We start from the raw sequence: 13573 nt of genomic DNA on the forward strand, positions 1-13573 counted from the left end.
ACAAGTTTTTTTGTTTAACGACACCACTAGAGCACATTGATTTATTAATCATCAGCTATTGGATGTCAAACATTTGGTAATCCTGCAGTTTTAGAGGGGAAACCTGCTACATTTTTCCATTAGAAACAAGGGATCTTTATTTTACAAACAAGATCAATTATTCTGGTTTATGTTCTATGATCATTACTAAGGAGGAAGGAAATGTTTTATTTAACAACGCACTCAACACATTTTATTTTACGGTTATATGGCATCAGACATATCATTAAGGACCACACATATTGAGAGGAAACCTGCTGTCGCCACTTCATAGGCTACTCTTTTCAATTAGCAGCAAGTTATCTTTTATATGCACCATCCCACAGACAGGGTAGTACACACCACAGCCTTTGATATACCAGTCGTGGTGCATTGGCTGGAATGAGAAATACCCAATGGACCCACCGATGGGAATCGACCCCAGACCGACCACGCATCGAGTGGGCACTTATTCACTGGGCTACGTCACCCCCCTAATTACTAAGAATAACAAAAGAAAACACACTCAGATTAGAACATGGAGCTTTAATGATACAGTCTATGCTTTGTCTTCAGGCTTATTGAAAACGTATGTCAAACAGCATTTCCCACAGTACTGCCTATCAAAGTGAGATGCCATGAAAACACCAGCTCCACATTCTTCATTGGGGCACTCTCTACGCAGACGAGTGATCTTTCCATTTTCATCAACCTGAAACAAGAGTAAAAACATTCATGAATGTCACTGTGTGTGTGTGTGTGTGTGTGTGTGTGTGTGTGTGTGTGTGTGTGTGTATACCCTTGTGAATGTGAACACATCTATTGAAAAAGAAATTCTGTTGCTCAGAAATAATACATAATTCAAATCATGTACTTCATATGGTGTCCTAAGTAAATACATCATTGCAACAGAATACACTCCGATCTAAAATGACCTGATTGGGAGGCCATAGTTGACTAATCGTTTCCAACACAATAAATTAATTTGGTATTATCTGTACAGACCACATTCTAAAGCAATACACATCCCCCTACAGAGCCCAACAAATTTTAATATATCCTATATTCAATTGTCATGTGTAAATAACTGGAATTCAAACTTGATCTGTAACAGTATATAATAAAGCTATTCACAAAATTCTATCTTAATATCTACTGGCATGGCGAAAAAAGTCCTGAAAACAAATGTTATCTTCTATGTTCAAGGGCCATAACTCTGTCAAAAATAGGTAAATCGCCATGATCTGTAACAATACTTTTTAAAACCAGACACAAAATTTCATTTCAATATCTTGAAGCTTTGTAAAAAACCCCAACACAACAACAAAACATCCAGAAAAGTTTTCGACTGACAAAAACCTAGTCTCCTCCAGTTGGACCTGCAGGTGACTTCCACTTCTGTTGCTCAGAAATAATACATAATTCAAATCATGTACTTCATATGGTGTCCTAAGTAAATACATCATTGCAACAGAATACACTCCGATCTAAAATGACCAGATTGGGAGAACATAGAAGACGAATCATTTTTAACACAATTATTATTATTTTGGTATTATTTGTATAAACCACATTCTAAAGCAATGCATGTCACCTACTGAGCCCAATTTTTTTGGATATATCCTAAATTCAAAGGCCATAATTCTGCCAAAAATGGGTAATAACTATGGAATTAACTTTTACATGATAAAGCAATTCACAAAATTTCAGCTGAATATCTTGAAGCTTTGCAAAAACACGACAGACAGTTTGTTTGTTTTGTTTAATAACACAACTAGAGCACATCAATTTATTAATCAGCTATTGGATGTCAAACATTTGGTAATTTTGACAGTCTTAAGAGCGGAAACCCCCTACATTTTTCCAGTTGTAGCAACTGATCTTTTATATGCACCATCCCACAGGATAGCACATACCAAAGCCTTTGATATACCAGTCGTGGTACACTGGTTGGAATGAGAAATAGCCCAACGGGTCCACCGACAGAGATCGAATCCTAAATCGACCATGCATCAAGCGAGCTCTTTACCACTGAGCTACGTCCCGCCACGACATCGGACAGACAGCAGAATGAAGACGAAATCTATAGTCCCCTCCAGTTGGACCAGTAGGGGATTAATAAGAACTATATATCCCCCCCAATATAATTATGTAGAGGATTTGCAACAAAACATTAATTTTATTAACCTGTTTATTTTAGTTCTGATACAAGTCGGGTTTGTTCATTATCTTTAATAGTAGTAGACTAGAAAGCAAGCAGCTATATCTAATGAGCACAGTGAGGGCGAAACTGTAAACATTAGTGGCAGGGGATGCAGCAGTATCCACCTACCGACTAATGAAAACCCTGCAAGGTTTAGTCCAATTAACACACGAAAATGTGAATTATAAAACTTAGATGGTTAAAGGGACACACCCTAGTTACGGTTATTTGTTAACCATTACGGCGTTGTTTTTCGCTATTAAACCCCATTTTTCACAAATAAAATTGCACTTTACTTGCATTTTATTATTTAGAATACACATTTCCATTCACCTGAAGTGCTTTTTGGTAATCCTGATGTTTGTAAAACCACGAAATGCATTTTTTGCGTTTTTTCACAAGACGTGCTGTCGAGAAAAAACCGTTAAGCAAGCGAGGTCCAATCTATTTTTAGAGGGAATCTTCCTGTGTAAACGTCACAGATGTTGGTATACCACGTGACCGTTATCATTTTGGTTCGGTTTGTTTTCTCGTGCACGGTTCGCGCAATCAACATCTGATTTGTTGTTGTTCATTTGTGAGATTTTTCTTCACAGTTCGTGAACATTTTCAGTAACAATAAAGTTCAGACAAGTAAGTGTTTCAATACAAAATGTTACTAACCCTTAAAACAAATAATTTTGCTAAGTCTTACGATATCTGGAGAGGGGATATAGAGGCACTGATTTTCTGTTTCAGATTTTTCCCTTTTCCGTTTCATAATGTTACAAATTCCGGTTTTTTCCGTTTCAGTATTAAATAAATTCTGTTTTTGTTTCACACACACACACACACACCGCAATTAATTGCTGGTGTAAAATAAATATGCAATGAGGTAAAACATGTCAGTAGTTTGTATTTATTTTTGGTTTAAATTTAAACATGAATACGCCACGACACAGACTTCGGACATTTTCGGTTTTCTTTACGATATGATCGGGAAAATAATTACAAACGATCACACATAAACCACTTCCCTTGTATAATTTATTTTTGAACAAAGCCTGACAACAATATGCAATTATGCATTCCTTTGTGAGATCGGAAATATGGCAATGCCGCAAATGTTAAAAATTAATAAGCAAACATAACATATCTTTCACTTGAGTAAATATCGGACAATTTTAGCTCACAATGTTCGGTTTTCCCCGTTAAATCGCCGGGAATAAGCGAAGAAAACACGACTGGTAAAAAACGTCTAGATACTCTACATTTGGCGTAACATACAAAGGTACTAGTGTCGTAGCGTTGCACAGGCAGACTGTCGGTGTCCATAGTTTCTAGTTCGAAAAATAATTTTTAATTAATCAAATGCGCTATTTAAAGTTAAATAATTTTTTGGAAAAAAATCGGGAATTCCGTTTCAGGTAGGTATTTCCACGATTCCGGAAAATCAGTGCCTCTAGGGATACAACCAGGACAGAACAGTTGGAACATGTCCAGGAGACGTGAAACGAACGCACCCCAAAGTCTGTGAAATTTGTCGTGACGTAGGCATTGTTGTGCTTCGAGCGACATCTACCGGTGACATCAGAATACTAACTTTCAAAATTATTTCAAGCAACTGGGACATGGGGATTCCCATGGTATTTATCGATATAAAACCTGCTTTTTCACTCCATTTGATAAAAACGTGATCTAAGCGTGTTACAGGTTTGTAGATTAACCAAATTATAATTTATTTTCGCTGGATGGAACTAGGGTGTGCGGCTTTAAGATGTGCAAGTTGCTCCAAATATATGCAATATAAAATATGTTGCTCAGAGACAATACATAAGTAAAATCATGTACTTCATATGGTGTCCTAAGTAAATACATCATTGCAACATAATTATGATTTAAAAAGCCAAGAAATAGTGGATTTTAATGCAACATGACATTTTGAGGTAAAACATAATTACAATCAATTATGTTTAAACTAATGTAATTTAAAATATTATTAAAATTCTTTTTGTATATCTGACAAAAGCAGTTTCATCCACACACAACTTCCCACATTTTTAAAACATGAACTTGTTGGCAAAGGCTCATTAATGAAGAAACCTAAACATATTTACAGTAACGGTTAACAAGACACAATTACCAATCCACCTCCTCCCCCATCAAGATTGTATGCATGTGTGAATGCACATGTGCATCTATAAATTAAATCAAAACCCCACCAAAAAAAACCCCAACATTTTAACATGTGTTACTTTAATAAAAGTATGTAATGTGAATAATACAAAAATCAAATTACCACTTCCATATGGTGCTGTAAGTATTGCAACATAAGTATGATTTAATAAGTCTAGAGTGGATAAGATGTGAAAGTTGTACCAAATACATGTAATATAAATTCTGTTGCTCAGAAATAATACATAATTCAAATCATGTACTTCATATGGTGTCCTAAGTAAATACATCATTGCAACGTAATTATGATTTAAAAAGCCAACAAACAGTGGATTTTAATGCAACATGGCATTTTGACGTAAACCATAATTAAAATCAATTTTGTTAAAGTAATGTAATTTTAAATATAAAAATAGTCCTTTGAATAAATATCTCACAAAAGCATTTTTATCCACCTACACATTTTCCATATTTTTAAAATGGCAACTTGTCGGCAAGTTGTTTTGTTAGTTACCAGAAGGTTCAATTTTTTTTATCAAAGGCTCATTAATGAAGAAACCTAAAACATATTTACAGTCCCACTAACATTTTGTTCAGTATTGGAATGAGATTTGCTACGCAAGTTTCAAAGATCACTACACAATTCAGTAACTAGTTGCTAATCAATTTTCAAACTGATAGCAAATGTTGCTAATCAACAATTTACAAAATGTTTCGAGTCCAACTGTTTAGAAGACCAAATTTACAAGCCCCGATCCACAACAAGATTGTATGTATGTGTCAATGCACATCAGTGAATTAGAAAAGAAAAGAAAAAGTGATAAAAAAAGAAAAAAGAGAAGAAAAAAAAGTGATAAAATAAAATTAACATTTTAACTTGTGCAACTTTAATAAAATTATGTAACGTGAAATGTGTTGCTCAGAAATAATACAAAGTCAAATCATGTCTTTCATATGGTGTCCTAAGTAATTACATCATTGCAACATATCAATAATAATAATATAAAAAACTAACAGTGGGTTTCAGTGTAATGTGAGATTAGGAAATAACCATAATTTTAAAAAAAAGTTAATGTTTTATTCCCAATAGTAGTCTTTGAATGGGGGTGGAGTTGCAAAATGTCTTAATAATCTTATGTGAATGTAATTGTACCAGTTACCTCTTTGTTTTATTGGTCATGCATATTAAGAAAACAATATTTACTCTATCACCTCTATACTTTTATTTGGAACTAAAACAATATTAGTTTTTTTGGTTGTTTGTTTTTATTAACTCACCAATTGTAAAAACATTATTTTAAAACAAGCACATGCTTTTTAAATGAAAGTTACTAAACTAAACCTTTTTTCCATGAGAGGTAAGCCAGTCTTATTAACCAGCCACTGTTAATAATTCCCCTCCCCTCCACTTTATTATGAACTGTAACCGAAAGGCAAAACAACCCTACCGGACAAAATATCTCTCTTTTGTATCACATTTCATAAAGCAAGATAAAAAGCAGAACATTTACTTTGTTTATTTCATTTAAGAATTGAACGTTATATTTTTGATGTTCATGCGGTGATAAACACCAAAACTGTTTTAAACACTGTATCAATGGCATAGCGCATTAGTAGCTGTTCCTACATAACGGACAACAAATCTCACCTTGTAGTATTTAAGGACAGCAAGCTTGACCTTCTTCTTCTTGTGCTTGTTCTTCTTTGGTGTTGTGTAATTCTTCTTCTTACGTTTCTTGGCCCCTCCTCGGAGTCTCAGTACCAGATGTAAGGTCGACTCTTTCTGGATGTTGTAATCGGACAGTGTCCGTCCATCCTCCAGCTGCTTACCAGCAAAGATCAATCTTTGTTGATCTGGTGGGATTCCTGAAAACACACAATGGACATTTATGGTAAAAATGCAGTGCTTATGGTTTGAAAATCATTGGTGAGCAATAAAATGTGGTGACCCGCAACCAGTCTACCACTGAATGGAGACGCTAGCTTGGAAACACTGTGTGGTGGTCCGCTGCAAGTCTACCGATGTAGGTGGTGATCTGTGAGGACTTGACCACAGAGAAGCTTGGCGGGGAAAATGGAGCCCAGTGATTGACTGGAATAGATCATGTGTGCGGAGGTTGGAAGACAGAGCATGAGCCTTGGGTCTTTTGCAGCGAACCATCACCGACACGAGACGCACACAAGTACTGGAGACAGATACATCTAACAGAATCACAGCACGAACAATGTAAGCACTATATTATATCATTAGACCACTGGCCACACAAACTACAATACTCTGTTGAAAGTATGTAGGAGACCAATTGCTATCCGTTTCAAATTCACAGTAATTTTGAGAATAAGTTTGTGATTTTAGCATGTGATGAGGCAAGCAGTGTTTCATCCACATAAAAATCATTTTGCGTAAACACATGTGAGCGAAAGCAATTGCTTGTCTCAAAACCTCAAAATTGAAGTTACTATACATAAAATATTCACTCTTACAAAGTTAAAGCAAACCAAATTTTAAACTCCGTCATACATCAGCAGCAATAAAGCACTAAAATGAATTGTCTTCGGTTTATGTGTACATCTATAAGAAAAGTGAATTTACCAAACATCGCTATGATCAATGTTTTTTCAAATAGATTCATAAAACAAGAGTTCGGGTGTATGTTATAACACTAAACAAGTTGGTGTCTTGACATGTATTGTACGATATTACAAAGAGTGACTGCCTACTGCTGTTAAATAGGCAAACTGAGCATAGCCACTTTGCTAGCTAGATGAAGGCCTGCACAAGTATATTCAATACGCTCTTCTACAAACCACTAATTACATAACTACTTTATTCTATTGTTTTTAATAATCAGACAATTACCTTCTTTGTCTTGAATTTTAGCTTTCACATTTTCAATTGTATCACTTGGTTCGACCTGAAAATAAAATATAAATTAACTTTGTGACATCTATCTCAATAGCAGCAGAATGACAAGGGGGAAGACTTTTCAGATGGAATTAAATGTTACGGAAATATGGCAATGTGTTATGATCTCAGTTTTCTCAAGGGAACATTTTCAATTTTGAAATAATAAACTGGTGATCAACTAAGGGGTCTAGCCAGTGCTTAAAATGTATACTTATGATCAGTCTACATCAACAGACCAACTGGGATATTCAGTTTAAACATTACTTCTGATTATTATAAACAATCATTGTTAAAATGCTCAGCCTATTAAAAGACCTTTAGAAACAATGCAACAGAAGCAGAGCCAATTTGCCAATTGCTTAAATGAAGGCTAGTACTTGCGCCGTGCAAGTGACTGTACTTATTAAATTACCATAGTAATAAATAAATGAAAACAAAAATACAGAACATTACATTTGGTTCTCATGCCTAATGTGCAAGATTTCAGGTTTCCACCAATCCGATTCCTGAACACAAGTGCAGTTTACATGTCTGGTGCCAATTTAACTCAAAGTTTATTTAACAAAGATGTAAAAAAAAGGAAAACCCAAAGAAACTGCAAGAAAGAAAAGTCCCAACACCATGATGAAGAATCGTTTAACAATTTTTACAGTGTGACATACACTAGACCCCTGCTAACAGTAACACACTGGTCTTATCTGTGACTAAGCAGGGTCAGTATGTTGCAGTGTACTGTGACAATGACTATTTCATTGGGGAAGTATTCAATTGCAAAAACAATGGTGAAGCAGAGGTCAAATTTCTTTAAAAATGTGGTATAAATTAAACACTTAAGTGGCCAAGAATTGAAGAAATTGAAACTGTCATCAGTGTTTGTGTTTGAAAGTGAAACTGAGACGACAACATCAAATGGTAGAATGTGGTCCGTTCTATGTCCGGAAGCATATTTGAAATTGTGCGAAAAATCTCTCTTATACAAACAGATGCATTAAGAAACAAAATTGGCAAACATAATAATACATTTTTAATTCTGTATGTACCGGACTACTTTTCAAATCAACTGTTTAAATGCAAAAAACTAATTTGACTGTTTTATATTATATATTTATTTATAAAGTGATATATTTACCTGTGAAAATAGAAATTATATCGATAAAAAGGCACAAAAAATGTTTTGACACCAATTTTATGGTGTCACAAAATAAAATATAGTAATGTTAATGCATTTTAATTTATGTACATCAAGTTATATAATATCTTTTCAAATCTGAGTAAAGTTACAGCTACTTGAAAATGACTGTCCAGGGCTCGAAATGCAGTGTTAGTACATGCACCGGTGCATGCTAATTTTTGCGTGTGCATGTAACTTTTAAAACTGGGTGCACGCGGTGCATGCTAATATTTTTCAAGTACTGTGTATTGCGTATACTAGTATCCTGTTGTCTAGCAGATTCAGACTCAAGTTGTTGAATTTTGCGTATGCATTTCGTAATCTGTTCACCACATGAAAACAATAACTTTTATCTTATGGGCACATCCATTTTGTATCCCATAATCCTACTTACAACAATGGCGCCCTTTCGGTCATTTCCTCGAAATATATTTGCAAAAATTGCCGGCAATATTTCGGTTATATCCGTGAACGGTTATTAGGGAAGGTGGTCTAGACCGACTTTGGGGTATCCACGCGCATAACACAGTTGTTGTCATCACTGACAAATTGAACTCCGCCAGATCTGTGATCAATACAAAGTACCGTAACTGCCTTGAACATTTTCTACCTCAGATATGGACACTTGATCAGATGATTGCGAATGTGCAGGTGCGTTACTCGCGTAGTTGACTCGAAGTCAGCCAGTGATTATTTCAATCGCAACTTCTCGTCGAATTCCGTAGGCTAATTTATATTATACCAACAGATATTATCGAGTTAAAAAAGTTGACAACTTGCTTAATACAAAACACAAATATTAGTACGTTTTTGTAATAGGCCTATTATAGATTTCTTTAAGGTGTTTACGTTGTATATTATTATGTTAAAAAAGTTGACAACTTGCTTAATACAAAACACAAATATTCGTACGTTTTTGTAATAGGCCTATTATAGATTTCTTTAAGGTGTTTACGTTGGGTGAAATTATCAAATTTGACCAAGAATCAGTAATAAACGCAGTTGTATAACGTTCCGGTACTGTTAACAAATAAATATAGGTATTGCCGAATAATTCCGAATAGCTTCGTATAAAAAAAAAAATCAACACTGTAATCAAGGTAATTAAAATAGTATTTTCCTCATTGTTAACAGGATTTACCTTATTTTTGGTGCATGCAGAATTTTAATGGTGCATGTAACTTTTTTTTTCAGCATGCACCTGGTGCATTTAGATTTTTTTTCTTCTTTTCTAGTCCTGCTGTCAAAAATTGGGAGTGGAAAAATCTATAAGTTAAAAAGTATGAAGTTTGGCATATGAATTGGGTGTACACGGGACCAGCTGTGTTAAATTCATTGTTCAAATCATATTATTTCTAATATAACATGCCTTGAACTTTTTCGGTCACATTTTGATTTTGTCAATTGGCAAACCTGTATAAAAATACTGTACTAAACCCATTTCACTTATTTTTGTTACAGATTAATACATACATTTTAAAAACCATAAAAGTTATTGCCTTTTTCTGTGTTATTTCATGTCAAAAAGTAGCATAAAAACACTATTTGTATTTTAGTTTTTGGAAAAACAACATAACTTCAAAAATTATAGACAATTTAAAAAAAAAAAAAATTGTGAAATGCTTGTATTTCTTTTATAGTATTTATATTAACAGAGTAAATCAGTAAATGAAATTTTGACTGTACATCACATTTCCGTAGAGAGACATCTTAAAGAAACTAGAAAATATATATATGGACAACAAAATGTGACATGATTCCATCCAGAACTTTTATGACAATTTTTACGTGATGCTGACTTTTATTCTAAATTTTAATTTGATCTCCGATATTTGTATTTTTTTTTACACAGTTCTTTAACTGCTGAATTTTTAACTTTATGTTGATCATCACATTATTTTTGCATTTACTATAGTTTGACACACAATAGCTGATGTATTTTTTGTGCTGGGGTGTCGTTAAACATTCATTCATTCATTCATTCTGACATCCATAAAACCAGTCCATTTCAAGGGTGGGGGAAAAAAAGGTGCACATAAAAACGATCAGGAATGAAAAACCCCAAACCAATATGTAGTTTTTAAAAGAAAAACCTTGCCTAAAGAAAAGTTCCCCCACTGAAATACATGTACTAGTGCAAAAGTTAAGGATGGTTTGGTGCAGATATCATGGGTGTTCGCTGGACTGTTCTAATGCCTAAAGAAAAGTTCCCCCACTGAAATACATGTACTAGTGCAAAAGTTAAGGATGGTTTGGTGCAGATATCATGGGTGTTCGCTGGACTGTTTTCTAATGTTATGTATAAAGTACATCCCCATTTTTAATCTGTATTTTTCCACAAAAAAAAGAAAGAAAGAAAAAAAGGTATGCATAATACACAATAAAATGCGGTATTGAATTAGCTCAGTATAATTTCAGTAGAACTTTTTATCACACACCCTACCTCAAGTGTGATGGTCTTGCCCGTGAGGGTCTTCACAAATATCTGCATTGTGATACCTGGAAAATAAAACAAGTGTAATCAAAGTTGTTATATCACATCATTCAGAAAACCATCTGAAAAAGATCACAGATAGATATTATTATGAAATCTAAACATTTTATAGAACAAAAACAAAACAACAAAAAATTGTAGGGAGGAGTTGGAATAAACTGTTAATCACATTATATTTATGGACCTTGAATTGGCTTTATCATCTGAATCAGTTGTGATGTATTTGCACTATTCAGGAAGGACAACTCTTACAGTTACATATTAGGAATAACCAGAAGTACATAACTGCATATGGGGAAAATATCCGCCCGGTCCCCCTTCCCGTAACCCTAACCATAACTAAAAATAATAAAGGGGGGACCGGGCAGATATTATACCTAAAATTTCGTGCGCCATACGAGTACAATCGCACCCACGCACCTTAAAAAGCAAGGTCTGGTTTCTGGAAGAAGAAAAATGTCTGTCGATTTCAGGGCTTATGAGCCCAATTTAGGGTCTTTTGTGAACTTGCCCATAAAATATAGGGCCTTTTAGGGCTAGATCATCAAAATGGGGAGTTTTTAGGTCAACCCTTCAAATTTAGGGCCTTTTCAAGTGTGTGCGAACCTTGTACTACTGTTCTGTTACATTCAAGTCACAGAATAAAACAAATACCACCCAAATAAAGAACAGTTCATTAAGGCCAAGAGAATGAAAGTTATAGATTTGCGTCCGAACAATTTTAAAAACACATGAGGCTTTTTTTCATTATTCATTATTTTTATTTATCTATTATTTCCATAGTAGATTCAAGGCAAAAGTACCGTATTTTCCCCCCCTCTATTTTAAAGAAATATTTCTTGGAATTAGTTTAAGGTTAGGGTTAGGGTTAGCGATAGTTATATACAATATATTTTAAAACAATTTGTTCTGTAAAACCAACATGAAGTTTATATTTCGTAATCCAGTATCGCTATGTTTTGCCTTTGAAAAATTAGACATTTTGACTATTCTGTATAAAATTTCTTCCACACGGGTGCTTTTGATGGTGCTTTTGGAAGAAATATAGCACAGAAGACAGAATGAGGCATCATGGGACTAAATCTTCGTTTTATTCCGTACACGTTCGGTTCATTCCGTCAAAATACACCCTATGAGATTTATAAGTATTAAAATGCAGTTTCACTTGTTGATCCACTGCATGGTCGAGTGGATACAGTGGTCGGCTATAGTCCCGATGGTCTGGAGTTCGAATCCAGGCCTAGCACTACATCGTTTGTAGTGTTTAATGCAATACCCAGTTCATATGGTTAATTCAATACCCCAATAGTGGGGGAAAATACGGTACTCTTTCCAGATTCAAGTCCAAATGAGGTCGACACATCAAAAGTTTGGCAAATTTCGTCAATGTTTGGAATATACTGCTTCCTGCTTGAGGATTCAATGCTCTACTGGGCTACACTTCAGAATTTATGACAGAGATGGCAGCTTTGGCGCGAAGGACCTCGTAGACATTACCACTATTGACGATTTGGAACTTTTAATTTGTGTGGGTATAATATCCGCCCGGTCACCTCCATTATTATTTTTAGTTAGGGTTAGGGGTTAGGGTTAGGGGTTAGGGGTTAGGGGTTAGGGGAGGGGGGGGGGACCGGGCGGATATTTTTCCCATTCATTTATTCATTCAACTAAACCTTCAATCCGATTATTATTTACAACGATAAAAGGATGGATTGCACTACATTTCCCACTATTGCCATCATATACAACCGTAGATTTTCATACTTTTGACAGTATTTATTTATTTATTTTAATGTGATTACTGAAAAATGGTATATTTTATGTTCCAGTGAAATTATTTTTGTTCACAAGGACTAAAATAACAGAATACAAATATTTGTATTTTACACGCACCTGCCTCTATCAAGGCGGAAGAGGATAAAAGGTCTGCACGTGGCTTGCCATGGGCTTTATTAGCCTCTAATACCGAATTTTATTTGTGTAAAGTAATAATCTTATTTTAAGTATAAAAACATAATTTAAACATAGTTAAATTTTAATATGAGAATATGCATATGTTATAAATATATTTACCATAATAATTATAATTAGGATTTTTAATAAGGTTTGAGATTAAGTATGCAGACGATGGATTTCCGGTGTTATGGCGTCAAAACTGAAAATAACTCGACTTGAATCAGAAATTGAAAAGCATAGAGTCGATGCCAACTGGAAGAGAGCAGTGGAATTAGCCAAACAGCTTGTGCAAAAATCACCCGATTTAGGTTATTCATAGAATATAATAATAATAATTAAATATGCTTTAAAAGCAGTATTCATAACCCACAAATTTTGCCCCCCACCCCCAATCCCACTCCCCAATCCCACTCCCCAAACAACAAATAACATCGATACCTCAAACTCCGTCAGAGTAAGCGTGTTCGCCCTTATTCCTCTTTGCCCCATGGCGTTTCGCTCTCATTCCCGTTTCACCCCCGCCCCGTAAGTTTATTCACCCTTATTATAACTTTTCTGCAGGGCTTCTAGAATTTTTATAAAATCCACTAGCCATGGGTATGACAATGATGGGATCAGTAATTAAAACAATTTACTAGCAACGATTTTGAAAATTAAATGTTCTGAAAT

At 34.6% G+C, this 13573-nt stretch overlaps 2 protein-coding genes across 3 annotated transcripts in view; one reads left to right on the forward strand and one right to left on the reverse strand.

Moving 5' to 3' along the window:
• Positions 1–549: 549 nt before the first annotated feature.
• On the reverse strand, positions 550–12880 carry LOC121371597 (ubiquitin-40S ribosomal protein S27a). Its single transcript, XM_041497606.1, has 5 exons — positions 12842–12880; positions 10898–10953; positions 7236–7290; positions 6024–6241; positions 550–730 (listed from the first exon to the last, which is right to left on the reverse strand). Exons 2-5 carry the CDS (start codon positions 10943–10945, stop codon positions 578–580), a joined length of 474 nt encoding a protein of 157 aa, XP_041353540.1. The 5' UTR covers positions 10946–10953; positions 12842–12880; the 3' UTR covers positions 550–577.
• Positions 12881–13082: 202 nt separating this feature from the next.
• LOC121371598 (tetratricopeptide repeat protein 7B-like) overlaps positions 13083–13573 on the forward strand; it is a 31036-nt gene continuing 30545 nt past the window's right edge. For both annotated transcript variants that reach the window (XM_041497607.1, XM_041497608.1), the window contains exon 1: positions 13083–13212. In XM_041497607.1, the coding sequence (XP_041353541.1) occupies positions 13092–13212 (121 nt within the window). In that variant the 5' untranslated portion in view covers positions 13083–13091. The remainder of the gene's footprint in view (positions 13213–13573) is intronic.

The sequence above is a fragment of the Gigantopelta aegis genome, chromosome 4 (genome assembly GCF_016097555.1).
Source record: "Gigantopelta aegis isolate Gae_Host chromosome 4, Gae_host_genome, whole genome shotgun sequence".
Lineage (NCBI taxonomy): Eukaryota > Metazoa > Mollusca > Gastropoda > Neomphalida > Peltospiridae > Gigantopelta > Gigantopelta aegis.